The sequence below is a fragment of the Lichenostomus cassidix genome, chromosome 1Aa, assembly GCF_008360975.1.
Source record: "Lichenostomus cassidix isolate B80296 chromosome 1Aa, HeHo_3.0, whole genome shotgun sequence".
In the NCBI taxonomy this organism is placed as follows: domain Eukaryota; kingdom Metazoa; phylum Chordata; class Aves; order Passeriformes; family Meliphagidae; genus Lichenostomus; species Lichenostomus cassidix.
The window spans coordinates 49,667,172-49,695,108 of NC_139480.1; the positions used below are offsets into that span (position 1 = coordinate 49,667,172).

General features: G+C 39.9%; 2 protein-coding genes across 4 annotated transcripts in view; one reads left to right on the top strand and one right to left on the bottom strand.

Moving 5' to 3' along the window:
• NCF4 (neutrophil cytosolic factor 4) overlaps positions 1-27,937 on the bottom strand; it is a 53,403-nt gene that overhangs the window by 17,467 nt on the left and 7,999 nt on the right. For all 3 annotated transcript variants that reach the window (XM_085048860.1, XM_085048859.1, XM_085048857.1), the window contains exon 2: positions 22,124-22,273. The gene's annotated coding sequence lies outside the window, so the exon portion shown is untranslated. The remainder of the gene's footprint in view (positions 1-22,123; positions 22,274-27,937) is intronic.
• Positions 13,346-25,329, top strand: PVALB (parvalbumin). The gene is made up of 5 exons (XM_085048871.1): positions 13,346-13,452; positions 17,089-17,156; positions 19,084-19,216; positions 19,683-19,792; positions 25,112-25,329. Exons 2-5 carry the CDS (start codon positions 17,096-17,098, stop codon positions 25,138-25,140), a joined length of 333 nt encoding a protein of 110 aa, XP_084904997.1. The 5' UTR covers positions 13,346-13,452; positions 17,089-17,095; the 3' UTR covers positions 25,141-25,329.

A 27,937-nucleotide genomic window follows, 5' to 3' on the forward strand; every position in this document is an offset into this window, starting at 1 on the left:
TCACAACAGTGGGTTTCTCATCAGGAATCATAACACAGGTAGGTGGAAAAGAGGGCAGAAAACTGTATGTCAACAGCACTTTTTCGTGACTGAAAAGTGTTTTCCTTGTGAAAAGGCAAAAAGAAAATTTCAAAATAAAGGAAAATGAGGAAGTGAAGGGGAAGGAGGGCTGGCGGGGTGTAAAAATCAAACACGCCTGTGACTAAGACACACAATAAAATCTATTTACTACCCAAATAATTCTGAGTCCAAACGAGGTTGTTATGACACTCTCAGATCTGTCTGCTGAAAGACAGTAAAAGGTAGAGGGGGATTGATGTCCTGTTCCAGTTCTTTCTGTTCCACATCTCGCCTCTTGAGTTCTGCTGAATGTGACATTTTTCCCTGGCACCTAATACACCGAACTCTGCTGCTAATTTTGTGCACAGAGTTCTCATGCTGTGTAATTTGAGGCCAGAGACTCCTCCAACAGCCTGCCAGACGGAGTGCACACCCTTCAACACTGCTTCTGCTGCAGAGAAATGGGGGATGGGACAAGGAAATGAGCCAAACAAGAAACAAGAAACAAGCTTCCAAACTTGTCCAAAATGTTTAGCTGATTTTTGGCTCTTAGATCTACCAGGGATCTATCTCCAGCTCTCCCTGTCCAGTATGTCAGCAGATCCATCCAATGGATTTGCCAGCAATTGCAAAGACTCAGTCAACTTAAGACACACACTTTTCCCTTTTTTTCTCATATTAGATTCTGTCTGGCTGCTCTAAAACTAAGTCAGGCTGTTGGCCACAAGGCTCTTTCAATACTACCCTGATGAGATAGAATAAGAACTGATTTCTGCAATATTATAATCAAGGATTGAAAAGAGATTTCTCTTTCTCTCCACCTTGGTTAACATCTCTGCATCTCACAGAGATACTCTGCAATGTAATATAACCTACTAAAATAAGAATGGTCAAGTAACCTTCAAATCGTGGGCTGATGTACTCAAAAGGGGATCAAACTGGATGTATCCCCATTAATTAACCAGAAAAACCAGATACTCCTCTTTGCTTTGAGCCAATCTGAGCAATTTTTGCTTTTAGTGTAATCATCACTTTCCACAGTATTGAATTAGACCCATTTTCAATACTATTTACAATACTATTTTTTCCTTCCTTGGTGCTGATAATGCCAGAAGGAGAACACCTCACATCACTGTATTCTCTCCAATCTTCTTTCCCTTGACTGTATCAACAACAGACAGTGAGGGGACTGCAGGATAAAAAGACCAAAAAAACCAAAAACAAACAAACAAACAAACAAACAAACAAAAAACCTCAAAAAACTTTGATAACAAAATTATATCAATAACATCTACTGTAAACACTTTATGTCAGAACAAAATAATCTGCACTGCCTAGAGATTTCTTTGGATGGTACAGCATCATCCTCACTAATGCTTCCTCTCTGATAATTATGTTGACCAGCAGTATCAAGCACAAAGTTGGTCTGAAAAAAAAAAAAGGGATCTCAGGCCTTGCTGTACAGTGAGTGCTATAACAATCCACAGACCCATCTGAGACTAATTTAAATCTTTCTTTAGAATTTGAGAAGAGCTGGGACATCTCCTTCTGCTGTTCACCTGCAAGAAAGCATCATGAGGTTTGACATCCAGAGAACTTTCTTTGAACTTTCTTTGCAGTTCATCTCATTGTGAAATATGTGCCTCTCTAGAGAGAACAAGGGAGGGAAGTCTGGAGAGGAACACAGTCCTTTATTCTTTGTATGGGAAGTTGGATAAACAAAAGACTACACATTAAAGTCAGATAACCTCATATGCAGATCCACTACAACCATTAAAATGTTCCACTGAAGAAAAAGAATGAGAGTAAAAATAGGGACAATGCAAAGCTGACAAAAAAAAGGAACAAAAAAAGTAAAAATAGGAATGTGTTGTAACAATCAAATGTAAGGAAGAATTGGGAAGAATCTATCCTTTCTCTCAAGAAATGCAGTGCACTTCCAAACTTGACCCACATGTGTCTGGCTACTTAATTTATGAGATGGGAAGCTGACCACCCAGGAGGCTGGCTATAAATTATATCCCTCAGATACTCCAATATGATTTACACTGGGAGATAGGAAGGCAAAGCTGATGAATAAGGATCTTGACCTTACCCTCCGGGGAGCTGCCTGGAATATTTTCTGTTGGTACCTGAAAGTCTGGAGATGCCCCGAGGTAGTAATATTCCTTGCCAAGACCTCTGCATCATGGAAGGTAATAGATCAGAGCCTTTTTTCCAGTCTGACAGCATGGCTGCCTAGCACAACTACAGTCTCAGATCCACAATATTTTCTATTTTGCTAGCCAAGCTTTGCTCAAATCCTTGCTTTTTCCTCTTCTTTCATATATCTTCATTGTTTATATCCTTTATTTCTCTCTATACTTGTACTTCAGTTTGTTGGGAGGTTTTTTTGCACTAGCAAAACAGTAGCCAGTAGGTCCAAATGTGTTTATTTTTCTTGTCTAGTAAATGCTTATCAGGCTGTATGTGAAAGACTCTAAGACTGTATCTGCAATACTATCACTAGTTTCAGACCCTTGAAAACAAGAGAAATATTGACAGTCTGATAGAGCTCAACCAAGGACAAATAAGACTGGAACATATGATATACAAAGAAAGGCTGAACTAAATGACTCTGTTTAGCTTAAAAAGAAAAGACTGGGAGGGAGATATAATTGTTACTCCAACTAAACACAGCGGGATTAAAGAGCAGACACAGCTAGACTCTTCTCCCAGGTGGGCAACAAAAGAACAGGAGACAGAATCTCAAGCTGCAACAAGCCAAAAAATCTCAGTGAACATAAGAAAAATAATTCAACATTTATTATTTGGGTCCAGAAAGATTATGGGAACTCCATCTGAGGAAATGTGCAAACTTTGACTAGACAAGCTTAACCTATCCTTTATATTAGGTCAGCTATGAGCCATTCATTGCATAGATGGCATCCAGTGACCCTTTCTAACCTTACTGATTCTATGTTCAGATACCAGATGCTATCTTCAGACAACCAAAGTCACCAGCAGAGTTACTGGTCAACATACCCCAGACAATCTGCTTGACCTAAATTAAAAACTCAAAAGCATTTGGCAACTGTGAACACTTCAGACAGTCTATGGCATGGTGGTACAAAATTAAATTTCTTGTATTTAAAAAAAAAATACAAAACAAGGAATGAAAGGAAACCCAAGTTCTCCTAAAATCAACACTTCTAAAATCATTACTTCAATAGTTTCATAGTAAAATGTATTGATGCATATTCTCAGATAGGATTGACAAAAAGAAATCAACTGATCTCTGTGCCTTGCTCATACATCCTACCTCATGCATCTGCAAATTCTTTTTTCTTTGATGACCAACTTTTTCCACCTCACCATTTTCCCCTTGTGGCACTCGTACATCTCCAAGCCCATCTTTCTCCTCAACCTACTTTCCTCTTCACATAACCTTTTTTGATCCCAACCTTTGTTCCTCTAGTCTTGAACCTCTGAGTTAGAAAATAATTCCTCAAGGCACCTCCCCTAAATAGCAGCTAATTACTTGGCTTTGGGCCTGCTCCTGCTTTGTCAGCTCTCTTGTCATCAAGTCTATCAAGTGTGTGGGGAAGTTTTGGAATGACCAAGAACCCTATAAACTGACCTGGTAATCCCAGGGAAAACCTGGTCTGCATTAGTGATACTTGTAAAATAATCAAGAGAGCTTGATGCCTAAAGTTCCTTTGAGCAGCCTTCCTCAAATGTTGCCTGACATATCAAGTATTCAGTGCTCGAAAGGGGGAAGGAGGGAAATATGTCTGCCATGAAAATGAATAGAGACTAAAATTATGCACCACACGAGCACTAGAGCTGCACTAATTTTATTAGCGATTAATACATTTCTTCAGGTTTTATTTTGTCTTAGTAGTCTGTCTCCCATTACACTCAGTCTCTTTATTCTTGCTAATGCTGTGGCCTTTAGACATCAAGAGCCTTAGTATAAGAAATAAAATGGTTATAGGCACTTAGCATGCCTGGCTATATGCCTGACACAGTGAAATAAAGGGTGAAGAAACATTTACACTACTTGAAATTGGGCTCTTTAGGCTGTGAACTAGTGAGCAGTCAGAAAGGCTCACAGAGTTTTATAAATAGACCTGATTCAGAGAACAAGAATCACAGAAAATAACACTTTTACCACATAGCTACATAACTCCAACTGGTATTTTAGAGATATAACTTGAAAAACCAGTGGCATTTTGCTCTCAGTTATAGAAAAGTTACTGTTCATATTTTTTGAATGCCAGATATGGGGCTTACCACTTATATTTACATCATCATGGAAATATACAAAGAGTTTATGAATATCTGAAATTTTTATACTAGAAAAATTATTAGTTTCTTTCACTCTCGAATTCATATTCTGATTCATCAGAACAAACCTGTATTTTTAATCTGAATACTTTCTTTCCAACAGTTGCAAAACAAACAAGAAAAAAAAAAAATTGAAAACTAAACACACTTGCTTGACTTGGCAACATATTTCACTTTCTTTCAGATGACCGTTTAATGCTTTCAAAGTCTCTCAGATTTAGCCAGGCTAACAACAGACACTCTACTTTTGCATATAATCCCTCTGTAAATCTCAAAACTCTTTGCTAACATAATAGCCATCCAGCTGCTAAACCCACGAGATAATTAAACACTCTATGAAAGGACATTTCATTTTAAGCAGATTGAAATTTTATCAAATGATTGCTCCCTCTTAGTTTGAACAATAATTATTCAAATACTTTTTTCTTTTTAACCTTTTCTCACCTAAGTTCTCTCTGGGGCCCTTGGGCAATAGAAAAACTAAAAATGTAACTGGGGGATAGCAGGAGGCAATGTGAAGAAGGCAGGGAAAAAAGGCATTAAATAGTTACTTCATTCTCATTTAGGCTCCAAATGTAGCTTTAGAGGGACTATTAATAGTCTAAAAGTTAAGGATAAAGAAGAAGACTGTGCAAGATCACAATGCCTTTGGCATAAAAATTGTTTCTTGCTATGAGACAATTAAGTACAATGCCTAAAAAAGGCTCCAGTTACAGCTGGAGCTAGAAAATTTGATGCAGCATGAAACAAGTGAGAAAGAAGCATCTAGGAAGAGAAAATTCTAGTAATTTACAGTAAGTCTATTCTCAAAATAAATATCTAACTGAGTTTTCTTGTATTTATTTGGTTTGAGTCTCCATTTTGACCAGACATATGAAGTACTGCTTAACCCTATTTTACTAACCACAGGGAAATTTAAGATGTGGTAGCCATTCTTAAGAATTTACACTTGAATTAATTCTGTCCAAGAAGTCCAAAGACTACACAAACATGACAGTCTGTAAAACAAAAAATAACATAATGGGGAAAAGGAGTTAACAGTAACTATTTTTAAACTATCCAGAACCACAGGAGAAAGGTGTTTGCTATATGCTACTGATTCCAATCAAGATATCCTCTCCTTCACTTTGTAAAGGGAACAACCCCCTTAAGCACACATTTGGCTTTCTTTCTTCAAGTGTCTATATCTACAAAATCACTTCTTGCCCAAAACCAACCTATTCATTTCTCTACAATATAACTGTATGGTGTGCTACCATTCTAGGGGAGACTCTAGCAGATGTTTTTGTTTTGCTGTCTCATCTTCAGGCTCCTTTTAAGGAGCTATTAGACTTCCCTAATCCCCCAACTAAATTTATCAGCAGTTGTTTGCAGCCAAGAGTTAAGCTAAATTAAACTTTGAAATCCCTGTACAGTGTATCAGATGCACTTCTGGTAGGGGAGCAGAAAGTTCCAAATGTTCCACTTATCAAAAGGTAGGAGAACTATATTTTTCTCTACAGGTTTTTCAAAGCTTCCACACATATTTCAAGATGACCACGATTTCCCTGGTTTTATAAGAGCAAGAACTCAGCTATTGAAACAACTTATCATTTAACTCTACATCAGGTGTGTACTTGCATACATGCCTGTAATTTTTCACATAGGTACATACTTTCCTCTACAAGTGTAGATTATTTGGGGAGGAGGGATATATACACACACACTTAGGTTAAGGCTGCATGCATGCTTGAGACATCTGTTCCAGCTGACAGCCACGGTGAAAAGGTATTTATCTCCATCCCTCTCTCTCAGCATGTATGTATCAGTTCCCCCAGTCTTCATCCTCACACAATCAATCATTCCCTTGTTTGCTTCTCTCACTTATTTGTATTTACCAGAATAGATATTCCTCCCAGTCTTAGTGAGTAATAAAATACACAGTGTTTTAAAAATGTGCATGTCAGTACTTGGTTAGTTTTGGGGAAAACAGATGATAATTTCTCATTCCAGAACTGTGGACTTCTGTGGTTCTTTTATGTCAGAAGGTGGGCAATTATGTATTCTTATACACACACAAAACCAAAACTAAAGCAAACACCACAAGCACAATAAAAGCCTCAAAATAAAAGCACAAAACAAAACATAAATAGGACAGTCCAGTATGTACTCTTTCTTATAAACAAAAGAAGCAGATGCATAAAATATGGATTCTTAAGAAGAAACAGCTCAAGATAAAAATCTTTTACCTGTTTTTTCCTACCTTTAGATTACAGTCTAAAACATCAGTGGTTTTCAGCAGTCACTGATACCTAACAAGAGATCAGTACCCACATAGATTTATGGTGTCAATGAAACTCCTAACCAATTGGCCTTCTCTCTACAAAGTAATTATGCAGTGGTACTAACTGATCCCCATCACATTGCAGTTCCTGAGAAAAGCTCCAGAAGAGGAGCCTGGTGAAATCTCTATTAAAAACACCACAAGAGTCTCAATGACAACCGTGAAAGATGGCTCAGACCCTCAAAAGACAACTGAGTTTAGACTGCAGCTCTCTGGATGTAAAAGCAATTCTTGCAAACCAGGTTATACTAATGTGGTGAAATAAAAACAAACTTCCTCTCCAAAGACTTCATAGCATTTACTCTGAGGCCAAATCAAAGGTTTGTTTCCAAAATCATTTGTCTACTTGTTCCATCAGGTTTCAAGTGTTTTTCAGGAGAGAAATTGTGTGTGAAAAATGTGATTTCTGCTGTCTGTATTCCCATGGCTACTAAAAACTGCTAGAAAGGGAATTGGACACATCACACAAAATGTCAGGTTAACAAATACCAACACAACAGCTCAGAGAAACAGACACTTTCTCGCACCTTCATCCTCCCATATCACACTAAAAGAAAAGGAAAAAAAATCAACAGAAAACTAGCCAAAACCATGAAAGGCAATCAAATACATCCTTCAGAAATGTAAACTCATCTAAAAATAGGATGAAAGTCTAAGCAAGTCACTTGTTTTTACTCATAACAGTAATAAAGGTCTTTGCAAGGGATTTGCACAAGTTCTGTGCTGTTACAGTAGCATCTGTCTCCTCATTGCTGGAGAAAAACGGTGGTGAGGATTTAGAGCATGTATAACCTGAGAGAGAAATCATCTGTCATTCCCTCACAGGGCATTAGCAAACTTTCCCTCTCCTGGGAGAAGGAAGAGCCTTCTCCGTCTCTTGTGAACACAACTTTAAGCATTTTTACAATATGCTTGTGAATATAGTCTTATGAATAATATTAATAATTGGAGCAAATCTAGGTCTATTAAGAAAGGGTAAAAGAAGCCCAGTTGAAAATAGACAACGTTCTGTGCAATACACAGGGTGAACCTGGTAGCAAAGAAGAGGCCAAGTAACAACCAAGGGATGATCTCTTTGCTCCACCCAAGTGAAACTGCTGTCACAAGCTGTACTTCTCACCATCAAGATCTAAAGCAACTAAAAAAGAAAAGGATGGTCCATTTTGAGAGATACCACCCCAGCACAGGATGCAACATGCAATTTCTTGTGCCACCATACTGTGTGGTCTCATGTAAACAGTTGATTTGCTGGCGTTTCAGTTGTCTGCCCTTTAACAGGAGAAAGTGTCAGAAAAATAAGTCCCTAGGCAGCCAGGCGATAGTAACAGAAGACATGGATGTGCACTACCTCAGAGATCAACAAGGCTTTTAGTATGCCCTGATACTTGCTTTTTCCCTCACAAATTACAGAGCAGAATTGCCAACAGAAGTGCAGAAAAATAACAGAGATTATAAATTCCAGAGGCAAAATGCTGCCAACCAGCACATCACTTGCGTCTTGCAAATCTCTGGTTCATCCACAAGCAAAATATTAATGATCAATTTTCTCAAATATCTCATTCTTCTTCAGGACAGCAGCTTCTCTGGCTTTTCTTCTCTTAGAAATATTCCTGCTTCTCTTAGGAATATGCCTGTGAGTCTTTATTTTAAAATATTTTTTCCTGAATGCAGAGGATATGGATGTTACATGAGATAAGCTCAAATTTTCAATTTGACATTTACTGAGGGGATCCCAGGTGAATGCTGCTGGACAAGCTAACACTTGAATGTCTGTCCATTCTCTTAAGAAATTTAGCGCAGGTAGCAAGAGCAGAGATTTCCTTCCTATAGTCTTCCCTTTAGGCAACCTAAAGATATGAAGAAGTGAAAATTTCCTTCCTATAGTCTTCCCTTTAGGCGACCTAAAGATATAAAGAAGTGAAAGCACAGGAGAATTCAGTGTTTGGGTCTGATTCAGGCCATGAACCCCATGGAGCTATTCCTTCAGTGCAAATAAGTCCATTTTGTGTCAATTTGTTTATTAACAACTGGACTGATGCTGTTAAACTCATTTAATCAGGGTGACTGAAACAGCATTACAGAATAATGACTTTTATTTACTGGTATCCTCCTTAGCTGGATTCAAATCACCACTTAAACTTGAGAAGATGTCTCATTTTCCAACTGTGTAAATGGGAGAACTGTTTTGTAATGAAATATTGACAATAAATAAACAGCTGATATAACAGTGCTCCTGTTCTGCTAATAGTTGTAGACTTCCTTAGCTAGCAATTTCCACTTGGGAGGTTGGCAGGAAAGCCCCAACTTGCCATTTGAGCATCCCAGCTATAAAATTCTTCCCACTTGCTGTTAACCCAGAAAGATATGACTGCTTTACAAACCTCTGACTTTTAAATCCATCTCACTGGGCACTAACAGCTCTGAAATAAATTATAAGGGCATTAAAAAAAAAAAAAGGAAAAGGAAAAGTCCCCAACAGATTAATTAAAGAATAACTATCAAAATTTGAGTTACCACAGGATTCCAGCTGCTAAAACTAAAGTCCAATTTCCCCAAAAGCTGTTTAAATACTTTGGCTGTTCTCCTACCAGCAGCCTAGTATAAATAGGAATAAGTAATGAAACCATCTTTCTGCTGTGCTAGTTTTTCCGGAATATAACCCCTGTGGTAATAATTACATGGGGCTTATCCATCCCAGTGTGAACACCACCAGAGTGTCAATTATGACAAATGTCTGATACCCACAAGTGTCTGTTGTAAAGAAAACCAACTGTTTCCATTCTCTTAACCTTGGGGTCAGGGTTTCCCACTGGGACTAACAGCTTTTTTTCCTGCTGTAAATATCCATTTGAGAGTTGCTAGGAGGTGTTATTATACACAGACCTACTCTTTCAGCACTTGCTTTTTTCTTGTTTGGTAATTTGAACCTAACTCTCACCAGGGGTTTACACCTTTCTCTGTTTTTCATTTGTATTATCTCCTTTGGGTGAGACATTTCACTTTCTTTTCCACACCATTTGCAATACAAGCTGAAAAGCCCCCAAAGCCCACGGGTAGCATGGACTAGTAGTGACCTATTTCTTACCTCTGGGGTATCTCTTGTAGTCATTTGCTATTTTCAGCTTTTGAGACAATTATCAGAGGAATGGAAAAATCAGTAAAAATGGAACCACTGAGCTTCAATCCTAGGAATACAGACTTCCCTCAGGCAAACCCGAGAACAGGCCATTGCAGAAGGAAATTATAGTTAGTATGTATAAAACAAAGGACATTTTCCGTGATGTAAACAGTGACAGTGGATGTAGAGAGTAGTGTTTGGAGGAGCACAAGGCAATCTGATTATGACACCTTCCCCTAATCCTATCCCAAATCACAACCACTTTAGCTCAAGAACTTCACAAGCTGGATGTGGCCTGTAGGAGTTTGATAACTTTAAGTGGATCTGTCTTCCATGAATTTCCCCATTCTCCTCTCCGACACATAAAAGCACTCATCATAACATTTTTGGCAAACTAAATGTATTAGATGCTACATTCTTCAGTAAGTAAATGTATCTTTTGAAAAAGTTGTACTCAGGAGCCTGAAAAGTTTAGTGGTGCCTTTGTCAGGACAGGTTTACCCTAAAATTCTCTGAAAATTCTAATGTGGTATTGACATTTCATCTTCCCAATGATTCCCCATTGCGTCATATTAATTAAAACTCATATTTACTCCAATCTCTCCAAAAGACTTTCAGTACAGGGTTCCTGGAATCCTGAATCACAGTATTATATGGTTTTTACAGAGCACCTAAGGCTCTGTTAAAAAATCATCTCATTTCAGCTAAAGACGGCAATATGGTATTTCTTACTTTTCTAGAATTAATATGAAAGGGGACAATATACCTAGGACCTTGTGAAAAGAGGCAAGTTTGATAGCAGGAGCAGGAGGAAGAAACACACACCTATGTCATAACTCAGAGGGAAAACACCAAAGAAAACACTGCCATTGTAAGGATTCCTATCCTGTCTCCAAACATGGGTGAGACAGAGAGCAAAGAAACTCCATATTATGCTGGGCACCACAACACCAAGAAGATGTCAATGAAATCAGGGCAATACAAAAAATATGAAAAAAAAAATTGTAACATCCAAAAATTTGGGTACATTGGCTGATAGGGACCTGGAGCACCTTATTATTCAGATTAAAGTTATTTATATGTGGTGGGAAAGAGAAAAAGAAATTATAATGGATGAGCATCCCCAACTGTGTATTGTATATGTATCCTAAAGGGGAAACCCAGCCCTAATCTTTTCCTGAATCAACCTAATTGAGGTGACAGTAAATATGTAACCACATTACCAAAACTGACAAGAGCAGTAACATAAACTTCCTCCCTAAATTCTATCATTTCACGTAGGTGAACTCTCAGTCAGCCTGCTGTCACAATTCTCCACATCTTCCACCTTCAGGCAGATTTGTATATGTGTCAGAATTTGATTGTATTCTTCTTACAAAAAAAAAAAATCCCAACAACAAAACCCCTTTTAATTGATTAAATACTTGACATGTAACAACGACCTCACTATATGCACAATGTGGTCTCTGTAAATAAGCCTTAGTAGGAGCTAACTAAAAGGATAAGAAAGAATTTCCACCAATCAGGATTGCTTTCACACGGCTGAATTACACAGAGGAATCACAATGACTAGCCCTGCACTTGCTCTCATTTCACCAGTGGACAAATGCACTCATTCCAGTGGAGTAGACAGAAATGGAAGTCACACTCCATTAGCCAAAAAGACAGTCCTACAATCCTTATCCTCTCTAAGCTGCCAAAGGAAGGTAAAAATGTTGTTCTGCCAGCTACCAAATGGAAATGAAGCATGCAGCTAACAACCATGAGAAACTACTATCTCTAAACCAGAATCTAGTCTTGGTACTACATCAAGGTTTTATAATGTGACACCTTAATGCAAATGCCACATCGCTGAATTTAGCAAACAGCATACAATGACTCACACTGTCCTAAAGGCAACTGGTGTGGTTCAACACACCAGTTGGTTGAAACATCTGGACCCACAAGAGCCAGCTACCTCACACTGTAATTATCACCTGCTCTGAGCTAGGGTATGGAAACAGTGTTTGGGAGAAATTAAGGATGCTACTGAAATGTATTATTACTTCCCATACTACTGGAGCACACTGAAAACTCAAAAACCACTACAGGAAGTGTAATAATAATAAAACAACAACAACAAGACACAGAACACTAAAATGATTGAATTAACCTTTGTCGTGTTTGATTCAATAAAGTTGCTGGAGTACTTCCAATTTATCACTGAACTGAGCATCTAAATTTTACTGGCAGTAGAGAAATATTTTTAAATATTCCTATCCCGTACATACCTCAATTATCTTTCCTCACTTCTAGGATCAATTAACCAAGCCAGTAAAATCAGATCTCACTTTTGCAGCACCTGCCTTTCCCAAAAGATAATTTCCATTTAATCCCAAAAACTTAGCTGCTTTTTAATGTAGGAAATGTTAGGTTTAAGTGCTGAAACAGAAAAGACTTTTTTTTATTCCTAAATGTACTACAGATAAATACAATGCATAATCATTTATAAAATGTTTTCCCTTGCCAGAAAAACATTAAATATCAGGAAATGTGTCCCCAGATGGATCACAGAATGGCAAATACATTTCAACGGCATTTTTATTGTTATTATTCCTTGGCAGAGTAAAAATAGAAGTGTCTTCAAAGGTGTCTTTCCCTGGAATGAGCAACTCAGCATAAAGAATATTTATATGCTGAAAAGGTTACAGTCAATGTATTATGGCTGTACCTATAGGATCTCTTCATTTACAATTCCCTGTCTCTCCTAAGAAAGCGCAGGTTGTAAATTTTTTAGACTTCTACAGTAACTTGCCCAGTTACTGTAGAAGTAATGCAGATTTTGCATGCCCCTGTAAGTATGAGCAATCAGAATTAAACAATTGAGTTTGCTGTTGCCTGCAGGAAAAAAAATATTTCTGACTCCCTTCAAGGCCAAAATATAAAGCTGAATGTTGTCGCTTCAGGTGCAGGAGACCTGTTCTATTTTGTTTCAAGTAGTATCTGTCAAGGCTAAAGAGAGAAAAAGGAAAACTCTGGAGCCTATCTTTGCTTTCCCTCAAGCTGATGAGGGGGTTATATCTCCTTATTCCCTCCATGAGCAGAATCTCAGCTCCCAAACTGAACTTCCTGATGCATCGTGGTCTCCCTGATGCCACTTTCATCTGATATATGATCCATGGTCCTTTCAAAACGTTTTCCTTTACCAGAAAAACATTAAATATCAGGAAAAGTGTCCCCAGATGGATTACACAATGGGCAAAAAAGGGCTCAGTGGCATTTTTATCATTGCTATTTGCCTATTTGTCCCCTAACAGCTCACTTATACTGCTTGCCTCTCCCCTTAAACATTCAAGTTTCAAGCAGACCATCAGTTTGCCAATGCAATGGGTTTTCACAGCCAGGGGAAGGTAAGAGCCAAGGATTATTAATAGTGTTCCTCGATTAGTTAAGGGAAAGATAAATGTGACACCACCAACAAAACCCCTGAATATCTGATACCAGTGAGGAGTGGGTATCACCTGCTGAAAATAGAAGGAGCGAGAGAGATTATATAAGTGGGGTTCCTAACCGGAGTTCCATCTCTTTTTGACCACTTCCCTATCTAACACCTTTTCAAGCGTGATTACGAGAGATCCAAGAGGTAAGTAGCAAGAAAATGCTCAAATTTCCACAGCAAACGTGGATTCACCCGCTCCGAGCAAGAAGCAGGACCTTCACAGATAAGGATATCTTCCATCACTCCAACCCCATCCCCCTTTCCACCAACAAAAGCCCGGAAACAAAGAGATGCAAATCTCTCAAAAACTGAGGAATGGCTTCCCGCAGAGAAGACTCCAAACGAGAAGAATAGACCATCAAAAGGAGTAAATAGGTGAACTCATTGAGGGGGAATGGAGGAGAAAAGCGGGGGAGAAGGTGGAAATGACAAAACCGGGAAAGGGAGGGACGAAAGTGAAGAGAACACGAGCAAGGGCTCGTGAACCGAATTTACTGAAATGGCCAGCTGTGAACCGAAGACAAAAAAACCCACCCAAAACACGTCGGGAAATTGCATCTCTCTTTCTACACTGATGATCGTAAGCGAATAGATGAAGTTGCTCTCTTTGGTGTGGTCACTAGGAAGCTAAAGGAAATGTGTCATCCTTTTTTGCAAAGGACTGCAGTCCTTCTGCTTCAAATCTTGATGTGAGCTCTTCGTGCTGTTCAGGAAATTCTCCTTGAATTCTTGGCTTTCGGCGAGGGTGGGCAGATTTCTACTTAATTTATTTGGTCGTTTACTTATTAACAGTATCATCACTCTGGCGCTGGTGGAAGGGGGAGTTGATCTACACAAAAGTTTTGGTGCAGACAACTTGGAAATCCACGGTGTGGATTTTGCGAATAGTTCGGGCAGGAAAATTGGCAAAATCTCAGAGATAAAGGAAAACGCGTCATTCATCTCTCGGATGATGAGAAAAAGATGAAGGGGTCGAGTGAGAAACTGTCAATTCGTGAAACGCCTTTTTTTTTGTTAGAATGACAGTTTTGATTACAGGTTGGTGGTTTAAAGCTTCTGGAAGTTTGCTAGCTGTCCTTAAAGAGAGACTTCTGAGGTTAGAGCTGGGCCTCAGCCGCTCCTCCATGTCAGATCCCAGCTGTCCGCTTCGCAAACCTGTGTGTCGCTGCTTCCCCATTTCTGGCTGCGGAGGGTACACACGGCTTCTGAGCTGGGGGAAATGTTATTTACGCTCTACAGATGGCTCCACCTGATCTGAAGCCTCATTTTTCTGACACCTCTCACTTTTCGCCTCCGCAGCATGATTAGGCCGTAGAGGCCCGGCAGATCCGATGACGGAGGGGAAAGCTGGGTAGTTCGCGCATCGTTAGGGATGCGGAGGGAGCCGCCGGGCTCCCATCCCCGGGACGCAGCCACGGAATGCGCCTCTGGCCGGCTTGCTTGGCATGAGGCTACTTAACCTGATCGGCGTCTGCCAGCACAGCAGGCAGCGCTGCGCATCGCCTCTGCCAGCCATCGTCTCGAATTCCCCCCGAGGGCAGCCTTCCAAATGTGCTCTGCCTCGTCAGCAGAGCGGGGTTAACACCGAAACACGAGTCACCCGGTAGGAGAGCATCCTCACTGGCGGGCGGGCAGGTGCGTTCCCGTTTGTAGGGATCTAAAAGGAAGCTCTGTGGCTCAACAGAGGGTTTGCAAAAGGTTCGGAAAAAAGGGGAAAAACCTGCGGAGGCTGAGGCCCAACTCCTCTTCTGACCGCGCCGGTGCTGGGCGCAGCAAAGCAGGGAAAGCAGAGGGCGATGTAGCATTGGGCTGGCGGTGTCTGCGCTGGGAGCAAAAAGAGATTCTCCTCTCTTCCCTCAGTTAACAAAAAGTAAAGGGACGTCAATTTCATAAACATGATACATTGATCTCTGGCAAATAGCTGCATATTGATGGATCTGCACTTAACCTACGTTTAAAACGGACTAACAGGGTTTTAACCTAACAGTAGGGTTTTAACCTGTGCTTTCCAAGCTGACCTCTGCTAAAGCAAGAGACCTGAGTACCCCTAGTGCTGTCTTTACTGCAGCCTCCAAAACAACGGAGGCCGAGAACGTGCGGGAAAGGTGCGTAGAGCTCTTCTGTGGGGCTGATGTTTATCTCGGTTCAGCATCCCAGCGCTCAATTCCTCTTTCCCTGTAGATCGGGGAAGGATGCGTTCAGCCTAGGGAGAGGGACTTTGCTCCACCATCCATCTCCTTGTTTGTCCTTGGAGACAACTAAGCATCTCTTGCAGCTCAGGAAATACACGGAAAAGAGAGGCCGGGGGAAAGTTCCAACGAGAGAAAAACGACAGTCCCTCCCACAATGAACAGACGACTTTAAAGAAAGACAAGGAGAAAAAAAAAAAAAAAAGGGAGGGGGGGACCCCAATGTCACCTCCTCCTCCGTCCTTCTGCGTTCAGTGGCATGGTAATGACTTACTCATTATAGCTGAACTTGGGCCATGGGGAAAAAAAAAAAAAAAGAAAGGAAAAAAAGGATGAAAAAGGATGGAGCTCGTACTTTTAAAAGCACCGAGCAATTACTGACAGCACGACCCGAGGTTCTGCACCAGCCGCCCCCTTCTCGAGGCTGCTCTCCGGCGGCCCCATTCAGAGGAAAGGTGTGATTGTGGCAGCGGGACCGGGCCGTACCCGTCGATCGCGCCCGGGGATCTCGCTGCCACCTCTCTGTCCTCCCCCGTCTCTCCTGGAGCAGCGATGCCAATACTCCTGCAGAGATCTGCCCTACTACTGGGCCCTAACCTTGGCTACCTCAGGCTAATGGCTCCTGCCCAAACTCTGAAAGCAAGTTGGACTACTTGCCATATTTTATGTGAAAAATGGGCACAGATTCTTGGAGGAAAAGAAATAACCCTAGAAAACACATTACAAATCCTAAATGCTGCTTTTTGCTTTTTTTTTTTTCTTGACACTAATGGGTAGTGCCCTGTCCTGCCAGAGAAGCCCACTACTGCACAGGAGCTCCTCACGAGTGTGTTGTCACCTCGCATCTCATTTTGCCATACCCCTTCACAGAAGATTCTGCAGCATATTGTGCATTACAAACGGGATCTGTAGGATTCGCAGGGATGTGATAATTAATTCAGTGAGGATGATGCTTAATATGGACTGGCCCGAAAGAAACAAGGTCTAAAAGGAATATGTGTGTGAAGGGGGAAGGGAAAAGAGGGAGATGTTTAAAGTGATTGAACGGTAAGGCAAATGTTCAAAAGCTACATTACATTTGCTTCCCGACCTCAAGAGCAGCTTGAAGCTTGGCATATGCTGCAGCTCCTTATTCACCACCGAATATAACTGGTAAAGCTCATCCTGACTTACTAAAGGAAAAGGCTCTGCTCTGCACCACTAGTTTGTCCACTGCACCCGAGGACTTGACCTTGGCAAAACTCTTTCTCCAGCCGGTATCACAGCAGACTCTGGCACTGCGCCAGTAAGGCTCAGACTCCAGCCTCCCAGGGAGCGACCCCCACTCACGTCCTCCCCCACCCCAGTCCCCACAAAGGCATCCCCGTGCCCTCTCTTTAGCTGAACCCTCTTGTGTGTGGACTACTTGGTGCTCTGCAAACTGGAGAGCGACAGCCCACGGCACTTATCCACGCAGAGCTACAGAGCTGGCACGGGTCCAGCCTTTCCCGGTGTGCCATCCCCACACAGCACTGCAGCTTTGGTCATATGAGCAGAAATGATGAGAAAAGCACTTTTTAATCTTTTCGCACTTGCTTCTCTGTTCAAACAGTTGCAGGATGGCTATGACTGACTTGCTCAACGCTGAGGATATCAAGAAGGCTGTGGGAGCCTTTTCAGGTGAGTGCTTTTTTTCTTTTTTTTTCCTTCTCTCTTTTCCTCCTTTCATCTCTTCAGGTTAGGATAGCTGCGCATTTATTTTAGCTATGAGAAGATTAGAGGAACTGGCTAGACAAAATTTCAAATGTGGATGTGTTTTCAGATGTTCAATGAATGCCTCTGACAGGTTTATGAAGTACAAGGCTGCATCCTCAGCAAAGTTGTTCTGCGTTAGAGAGGTGAAATATTTATTTTAAAGGAAAGCAAGCAGTAACTGCGGACAGACTTTGCTTCTACCGAGAGGATACTTTCAAAGGGAACAAACCCCTCGGCGAACCAGGCTGCATTATATCTTGGTGTGGGATAGAGGAGTCAGCAGTGGATGCCGGCAGCTTCCCACTCATTCCTGAAATTTAGTTTCAGATGTTACAGGACTGCTGTTTCCCGTTCCAAGGATATAAGAAACCTCTCTTGTACTTCCTATGCAGAATCCCCGGGTGGGCTTTGCTTTTCGGGATGGAGCAGAAGGCAACAGTAGAGCAAGCGGGTGCACTGCTCGACTGCAGGGACACCCTGCAGGTCGAATGGCTGCAGTGGTCCACACTTCCCTCCGGGTATCAGATGTTCCCTACCCCCTCACTCATCGCGACCCCTAAAACTGACAGCAAACCCTCTCCGTGCTTACAGAGATTCAGCTAGTTAAGGCTGCTCTCAAAGAAACGCCAGAAATCGTGCTCCGGGATGCTCGTTATCCCCCCCCTCCCCCAAACTACCTGGCTGACCGCACCATCTCGGGGAGGGAGCCGCCTCTGTCTGTCCTGCTCTGTGCGATGACCTTCCCGAACAGACAGAAGCGCAAGACCCGCTGAGCTCGACTGAGCTCAGAAGCCGGAGAGTCAGAGGGAGCGACAAATTGCTTTGCTGGATCCAGCAGCTGTTTTACTCATTAGCTTCCACTGTTCTATGGCCATCTCCAAGTCCCGGAGCAGATGCAATTAGCAGCAACTAATGACAGATCTCAGTCAGGCAGATCACGAAAGATTGAGCCTCCTTAATTTTATGTAATGGGAAAATTCAATGCGGCGGGAATAAGAATGCACGGGGAAGAAAAAAAAAAACGTCCACCGTACGTTTTGGAGGTCACTGTATGGTATTTCTAATCCACATCAGAGTTGTTAGGCTACCTGGGTGGGACAAAAGCGGGTGCGGTTAAAGGACGGGGAGGTGGAGCAGGTAAACTCGGCTCCGATTTCAAGGGCTCTGGGTTGTTTGTTTTTTTCCTCCCCGGAGACAGCTCCTCACAAGGTCTTGCAGGCAGCGCGCCGTGCAGCACTCCCTTGCAGTGTCTGAGCTCACACACCACGATTGCACATTCCTTTAGCGGGCGAGATGCAACACTGATTTCTAGTAAGTCTCCAGGAAAAAAACCAAACTGTGTTCTGAAACACTTCTCGCCAATGTTTGAGCAAGAGCATTTTTGGGTTTTTTTTTTTCCCAGGGGTGGAAGTCAAATAGTGACAGCTATCTATTAGTCAGAGTCCGCTCTCTCACATGTCTGTCCTAGTGTAAAACTTAGCGCAAAAAAAAAAAAAAAAAAAAAGGTATAAGGCATTGAAATGAGACCAAGCACATCAGACCTCAGCTCAGCTCCCAAAGCTCCCAAGTCTATCACAGACTTCTTGTGTGACCTTGGGCAAGTCTCATCCTTCTGTAACTCAGCTCTTCATCTGCAAAACAGAGACATTGCCTCTCTGCCCCTTTGTTATTCCCATTAGCACCTGTGAAGCACGGACAATCACACTGCGTACATCCAGCTCCTAGCACAGCTGGGCTCGACTGTTCCTCCCAGGGTAGGAAAAACAGCAGCATGAAAGAAAACCAGGGGTATGTGTTGGGGTATGTTTCAATGACTTTTCTAAGCAGTTCTCTGGTTTTTCATCTCTTACAGCGGCTGAATCTTTTAACTACAAGAAGTTTTTCGAGATGGTAGGATTGAAAAAGAAGAGCCCGGAAGATGTGAAGAAAGTTTTCCATATTCTTGATAAAGATCAGAGCGGCTTCATTGAAGAGGAAGAATTGAAGTTAGTAAAGTTACATCCTTTCTCAAATAACCCCATCTTAAGAGCCTAATATCCTGTGTGTTATTTTTACAGGACTCTAGGTAGTAACATACATACAGTTCAAGCTCTTGACTAGTATTTGTGTGCTATGCCAGTTGTTTGCTGAGGATATGATCAAAAGGGTGCTTGAGATAGCTAGTTGTCACTTTGATTGCAGGATCCCTGAAACACATGAATTGTCAATATCTTACAGATAGTTCTTCAGCCAAATGCAGTTTCAGAGTAAAGTGCTTTTCCCGATCGTTAAAGAAGGTCAACAACAGAAGACACAGTCCTGGATTCCAACTTGTGTCTCAAATCAGTGGTACAAATAGATATGAAGTGTAATTGTTCTGCAGAAAAAAACCCCAAACCCAAACAAAAAAACAAACAAAACCAAACAAAAACTCCCTAGTAAACCATCCTTTTTTCCGTGTCTCCTCTTTAGATTTGTACTGAAGGGCTTTACCCCAGAAGGAAGAGATTTATCAGACAAAGAAACGAAGGCTCTTCTGGCTGCTGGAGACAAGGACGGTGATGGTAAAATTGGCGCTGATGGTATGTAATTAGAGGAGTAAACTTTGACAGTAACAACTGAATATTACCCTTACACACAAGAACTGGGGAAACCTAGGAATCACTGGGGGCTGTCACCTTGTGAAGGGCACGACTTGGGTTTAATGAAATGCCAGGTCCTGCTCCATTTGCCATATCTTGCTTGCTTGGAGGCGTTAGAGGAAGAGGAGCGGAGTTGTGACACTAGAGGGGGCAGGAGCTCACAGAACCCGGCTGTGGGTCGGGCGCTCCGCAGCGCAGGGCTAAATACCCAGCCAAACTCTACTTCAGTTACTGTAATTTCTCTGTTGATATCAGCGGAGTGAGGATCAGGACACTGCGAGTTCAGAGGCTGAGGCTTGACTATAAAGCTTGAAAGAGTAAAAGCTGAGTGCCAGCATTTCAGCTTCGTTAGCTGATTTGTTTTTAGCATTTCAGATTAGTTAGCAGGAAAGTAGTGCATGACTTAGCAAAGCAATGCTCTTAAAATTCAAAGTACACTCATTTTGCTACAGAATTTCTATACAATAACAGTCTATCCAGCTTCTGCTAGTGTTTACGTGGGTCTTCACACCTAAGAAAGCTTGTCACTCCTTTTTACTGAATATGAGAAATACAAGAAAAGAACAACTTTTCCTCTCACAGCATTGCTTAAAAAGCCAGTGCTGTTTTCTGTTTCCCCTTGGGATGAATCAGCTTAGCCCACATACAAAATTTCTCCTTTTTCCTCTCTTTGGGAGGTGAGAGTGAATGAAATACGTTGAAAAAGACAAGAAAAGATGCAATTATAAATATTTCCTCATTGCAGGAGACAGAAACAGAAGTTTGTGGCCAGAATACTAAATCACGTAGAGCAGGCAATTGCTAGGGTTTTGCTGTACTGATAAGCCATATCATAAGCTGAAATCTAACAAAATACCCAAACATCCTCATACCTCTCTGTGTTACCTAATTTCTGCAATTTGTAAAAAATGTTATCTCAAAAAAAGTCAGTTAAAAGAGAAAGAGAAAGCAAAATAGTTAGCCAGCACAGTCTCCCAGCTTAGAAGATGATACATGAAATCAGTCATTGACATATCAATCAGGTGATATACAGTGGCACATCAATGATTATGGCCCTGTTCCTTGACCAAAGCCAATTTCTTAATTTCTCCGGTCATGACTATATTACGGTTTAGAGGAAGCTGCTGCTAAACTTCAGCAGTGCTGCTGAATCCAACGTGGGTGTCATTACTTGAAACTTCACATTTTTTATTATATGGCCCTTCTTTATACACACTAAAATTAGCGACGGTACTACTAAAATCACTGGGCAAGTTTTTCAAGAGAAAACTTAATTCATGTAGGTAAGCTTACACATGATCCACCATTCTCACATCAGATAAATTTTCAGCTATTTCAGAAGGCTGCAAATCAAAACTAGTCTTAACCAGAAAAAAATAACTACATTGCATAATGATTTTGGCTTGTACAAGAAAATACAGCATTAACCTTTATATTTGAGACTACCATAACTCTTTTCTTTGAGTTGAAACAATGCCTGAAATCTATTACATTGTAATAAAGCAATGTGAAATGCCTCTTCTCCTTATCTCTTTCTTCTGCAGCTTTCACTGTTCCCTAACTTTGAAATGGAATTACTCTGCATTTATTCTTGATAATGAGAAGAGAATGATGTGGTTTTTTCTTTTGATTCTTCTGACCATAGCCCTACCACACAACACTTCCAGTTTCTTTTCCGTTTCTTAAATTTGACTTTAACAGCAAATTTTTATACCAGAATGACTTGAAATACATACAAAAGTTAACAGTTGGGACTGTGACCAAAGGACAAGCAGGACAGATACTTCCCAGCTTTTCTTTTGGCCCATAAATCCAATTCAAGAATATAACTGCCTATGTAAATAAAATGTAAAGTCATGAATGTACATCACATTCATATTCAGTATTGCAATGCTGTATTTCTGTTGCAAACCATTTTTGTTTCCCTGCAACTGAATTGTCAGGCAACACTACTACCCCTTGTTTCAAACGTCCTCTTCCTAGGTCGCTAGAGGATTGCAAACAAGCAGCCTTTCACAAGGGTTAATATTGATTCTCCTGATGGCCCTTGAATGCTGTTCCTCAGGAGCCCACAGCAGTTGTAAGAATTTATATTTAGGGATTTTTAACACCACAGTGACAACTTTCTCAGATCACAAACATTAATCCCAACCTAATGAGCCTTCTTCTAGCTAGGGTCTCACATTACAAATTTTCTCTTAGGTCTCTTGCTCTAAACCTTTTCTCATTCCTGCAAGACCATTCAGCTCTGAAATAGTTTCACCAGTTTACCTTTTGTCTGATCACGATTTGTGATTTGTGGCTGATGGACCAGTTTCAAAGAGCCGAAAACTTGGAGCCAGTTCATGAAAGACGTGATCACCTTCTGTGCAGTGTCAAATCCTCTCCACATTCCACCAATACGGTCAGAAGATGATGAATCTGAAAAAAAAGTTGTAGGTCAAGGCCAGGTTACCTAATAACAGTACCAACCTTAGCTTCCAGATAGGGCTGAAAACTGACGCTGAAGCAGCCCTGCCAGCTTCAGGAAAATATTTCTAAGAAAGACAAGGAAAGAAAATTGATATTTCTGGCCACAATGTTGTTTTAAATCTATTTTGTGTATTGGCATTGGACATGCACATAATGCCTTTTAGTTTCTAGATATTAATATACTTGAGAAAGTACATGGAGAACTTTCAAAGATCATGAACTGTAGGCAGCACAAATCCAAATTTTTATCCCCGTAAATTAGAATCTTTTACTTCAGACGGAACTAACACCTGCAAACATTTTTAAATATTTTGATTACTTCCTCTAAATGTTGTAAAAATGTGGCATTAGGCATTCAAAATTACAACTATTAAGTCATGACCTTGCCAGGTAAAAATCATAACAAAAAAGGGAAATCATTTGGAAGTCCATCTTTTCTTATCCTGCTTTGCTCTTCTATCTCCTAAAATAATTAGTGTGAGTCATTACTTATGAAGTTTCCTAAACAGATTTGCTATTGCAAAGATAATATAAAAAACACAATCTGATGAGAGAAATCATGAGCCTTCAACATGTCCTCTGTAATCACATCTGTCATTTCAGTAAAATACTAGAGGGCATGTATTAGGCTGGTATATAGTACTAACTGTACTGAACACAGTGAAACAATCCTCTCCTTTTAAGTCAGAGCTCTGACACAAAGCAGCAAATAATTTATTTTATGGGACAAAACAGTCTGAATCCTTGCAATTTAAAGCTACTATTTGTGCAAAGAAAGGCATAACTTAATTTTGTTTGGAAGGGAAACTACAACTGGAAACAAGGATGTAGTAAATCACAAGGATTCACTTGCTAACAGGCCAGTCAGAGGCAATAACCATTTACAAGGGACTAATATACAGTGCCTTATCTCAGAAGTTTTGCATATATGAATACACTTTGTAACAATGCTTCTACAAGCCACCTGTGGTTGGACTAACCTTCATGCAAAAACAAGTAATGAACTAATTTACAAGATTATTCAACTAGAACATTTTTGAAATACGTAGAATATATTGAAAGTCCTGGGAAAAGTTAAATCGTGCTGCAATTATTCAAGGAGCATTTTATGGTTTGCTGGCTATCAGAAAGTACCTGTGAAATATATTGCTATTAAGTGATAATAGCACTATCAAAATGTATTATAGAAAATATTTGGCTGCAAGTCTGAATAACCTTTTCCAAATATATTCTGTAGATACAAATTATTATAAAAGGGATTTAATTTAACTGTAATAAGTATGACAACCTCTTTTAATGGTACATGCATAGCTAGTTTTCCCTTTTGGAAAGGTTGCATCCACTGCAGGTCATGTTTCTCTCTGCAGGATTTATTCACACAGATTTAATAATCATAGCCTTTCTCCTTTTCTGCCCAGAATAGCTGGGTTTTTTATCACAAGCACTTTATGTTATCTCTTAAATTCAGTTTGCAACACTTTCAGTCTCTGTACCCACCATGTACAGGATTTATACATGTTTTGTGTTAAGTAATCTGCATCACTAATCCTAATTTGGATTTACATCTTTCAAAACGATGGATAAATTTGGAATTAATTTAAACCCTCTGACACTTTTATTTCCCAGTCTGGTTTGTCTGCATTTGGCAACATGTTTTTTGGACACGTCACCAAAAGTCCTATCTGTTTGCACACAACAGTCAATTAAGATCTCACTTGTTTAGAGCTTAGCATTTTTCAACTGAACACTAGAATATTATTTCAAATGCTTGATTTTCATCTTCTATCTTTTTTAGTTGCCAAACACTACTCTTCATTATGTCAAACTTCAGTAATTTTTTCTTAAGCCTTTACAGACGACTGCCTCCCCTGTTTGTCATTTTCCTCTCAGCTGATTATGTTAAACCCATAAACCACTCTCTCTGCATACCCTCTAATCCCTTTATCGTCTTTGTTGCCCTTCTTGGGATTCCCTCCAGTCTGTCATTTTCAGTGCTCTGAGGCACATGCAACTGTGCAAGGTATTCTCATGTGTAACTCTTCCAAGGTTAGATGGAGTTAGGAATTATAACCAGGCAGCTATTCACCAGGATACAAATGTGCCTTTTCCATGCTTTATCTCCCTGCTGAAAGGCATTATATACCCTAAAGCACAAAATAACCCCAAACTACAGATAGCTACATTTATGTAAATATTATGGATATTACACTAATAAAAGCCACAGGGTAAAATCCTGGCCCTCTGACACCACAAGCATTTTTCTCATTCTCAACAACGTGGTCAGGATTGCTACGTAGGTTGGTACCAGCCTTCTGGTTTTGCAATCTGTCATTTTCACCCAATTTACAATTACAAAATTGAGTTTTAATGCAATATAATTATAATACGGGACACGGATACTTTGAAAGACTCATTAATGATTCTCTTTGCCTAACTCTGATATAAAAGAAATTTATCTCACTGCAAGATTAAATTTCTAGTTCCTGCCTTCATCCCATTGAGATTTACAAAGAAATAACTGAGAACTAATCAAGTTCTTCAGATGAATAGCATGGACAGTCTTACAGTCTGGCACATACAGCATTTCTCCTTTACCCTCAAAATTTTTTTCATTTCACTGTAAGATTTCCCAAATCATACTTTCCCTTTAATTAACTTGGATTTCTTTGCTCTTCTGTTATTGTGATGTTTCTGCTATACCAGTGACTCTGTATTCACTGTAATATGCTTCCTCCTTCATTAAATTTTGGCTTTTTAATATTCTTTAAAATTCTTTCCCTTCTCCAGAATTTGCAACTATGGTGGCTGAATCATAAAGGCTTTGACCAATGCAAACCCTTCACCCATCCTTCACTGCCCAATTCCAACCACCTCCTGCTGACTGCTTTGGCTCCTGTTCTATTTATTTATGTTATTTTATACTCCAGCTCTGTTCTCTGCAATCCTGCAACTCTGTAATTGTGCTGAAAGACACTGTTAAAATAATAAAGGTCACATCAATCTGGGCTTTCTTCTCTCTCACTACAACTTGTTTCTTATTTCATGTAGGCTTGGCACACGCTGAGAGAAAATGTTACTGGGTTTCTTGCTGACATCCCTGCTGCTTTATCCCTAGCTAGGGTAAAGTAGGAAGAAATTTTAAGAAATATTTGGAATAAAACATGCATATAATGAGTCATTCATTCTAAGTTCTGAACTGTGGCAAAACTGACTGCATTATTTTTAAGCCATCCCTGCTAAATGGATGCATACTCATAGCCTGGAAAATCTCTAGTGATGGAAAATCTCTAGTGATGGCAATTACCCAACTTCATTTGGCAGTTTGTTCTTTCAACTTAATCACTGTTATAGCTGAAAAGTATTTCCTAATATTTAATCTACATGTCTCCTGCTGCATTTTGGTGATCAGTACATTGACCCTTGTCTGTATCATTTGTTGAATTTGCCCAGTGCAGGGGAATTTTTGCATTAAAGGTTTGACAGGAATATCAGTTGGTGCCAATCATACATGGAGATAACTCTGTAAATTGCTAAAAAGTGGTCACTTCTGAAACACGGGGTATGTTTTCTAGCGATGTTACAAAACTATCTAGGACAGGAAGAACGGAATACTCACAAGAAATAACAAAATGAATTTCAGAAAAGGGAACACCGAGATTCACGTGTGACGCTGCAGTTGACAACCCCACTGTTAAAATAGTAAATCAAAAAATCCCAATAAACTTTACCAGAGAAGTGAATATCTTCTTTGGAGTTACATATAAGAAACTGAGACTTATGCTAAGGAAATGATTAGCCAATATTAAGCCTATGACAGAGCTCAATACGTTTTCCCCAACTCCTATTCAGTAACTTTGGCACCAAGCTTATGCTTTTTACCTGCGTTGTTGGGGGTGTTTTGCTTTTAAAGCAAAGACTAAAGCAGGGGGGAAATCCTTTCAGGCTCCATCTCCCCACATCGTGACAGAACATTGCTTATTACTGCAGTAAAAAGGAAGGATATTTTCCATTTCTGTATACCAAACCATTCCCCGCAGCAATAATACCTTGTTCAATTTAGATTTGTTATCACTAATTTAGTAGAGACAAAAAGATAAGGCTGAAACCCTGTCATCATCACACTGTACAGAACACCATCCTCTGCCACAGCGATTACCCAATGCTACTCGGGAAGCCAATAAACGTTCCCTAAAGCCATTCTAGACCCTCACTCAGTAGTAACTTGCAAGGAAGACTTTTTGCTGAAGATGCTGTGCGTTCGAAAGAAATCCTTTGGTTTTGCACATTGTATATACGGTTCTGAAGGATGTATTGATTTTTAAGTATTCTAAATAAAGCAAATGAAAATCGGATTGCGGCGGAGCGAGTTTATTTCCTGCTTTTTCTCGGCAGCTGCTGACCTCGCGTGGCGATAAAAAGGCATTACAGGAGCACACAGGGCTAAAAAGCTGGAATTTTATCCACGACTTTAGGAAAACAAACAAAAAAATAGGACAATATAGGACAATAGAACAAATAGAAAATAAATAGAGGCATAATGAGTCTAAAAATATTAATAGTGGATTACGTGAAATAAATCAAGTTACAGCAACATCAATGGGGATATTTGACTAGCATAGAAGTGTGAATACCCCAATGATCCCTGTTTCAGTCTTTCTTCACTCGGTTACTTCAATCACACTGGAACAAGCAACACTGAGTGCCTAATTTGGCCCGAAAATTTTCAGCCATATAGAAATGGATAAGATGAAAAGAAATATGCTTTGTTTCCAAACTGAAAAAGTTACAATGGGTAGAGAGACTTCCAAAAGACCATCTTTACTTTTCAAGGTGACAGTGCAAGATATTCTAAGCATACATTTGGTCAGTTTATTCAGATATGGAACCGGTATACTCAAACTCTGTATTCTGAGATCTTATACTCAGAATTCTGAAAAAAATCTATTTAAACATACCTTTCCCCCTACAACTGCATTTTAAATTGAAAGCTCAAATTTCAATATGCATCTATCACCAAAGGAAAAAAAAAATAAAATACAAGTGTAATATAAGTAAATCTCTGCCCAGAGACAAAATGAGTGTTTTATCAATTACCATCAAACTATTGCATTTTTTTTCACTGCTGGATCTTCAGTGTTTCTCCCAGCCTCTTACTTTTCCCATTAAATTTCTTTCAAATCTTCTCCAAATCTTCAATTGTTTCATTTCCAATTAACAAAAATTTTCATAATTTTCCGCTAGTTGGATGTTATCTAGACATGACTCAAAATACAGCAAACAAATGCAAAATTTAAAGTTACAATAAAATATAAACCGAAACCTTTTATATACAAAATATTAAATTATTCTTTCTCATATTGCTGTTGCTTTAATGTTCTTGAGACTGTCACAGAAACTACTGTAAAGCCTGAAGAAAGCACAATTTGCTACAAAATTTAATCAGGCTTTCTGCACAGTGTGGATTTTAGTATGCTTGACAAATACAAAAATCCATATTACACTTCAATTTACTATTTCATGAAGAAAGATGTTTTAATTTTCAGATGCATAAGCAAAGGAGCAAAATTACATTTCTCCAAGAAACATTTACCTTAAATTTCTTAATAGCCATCT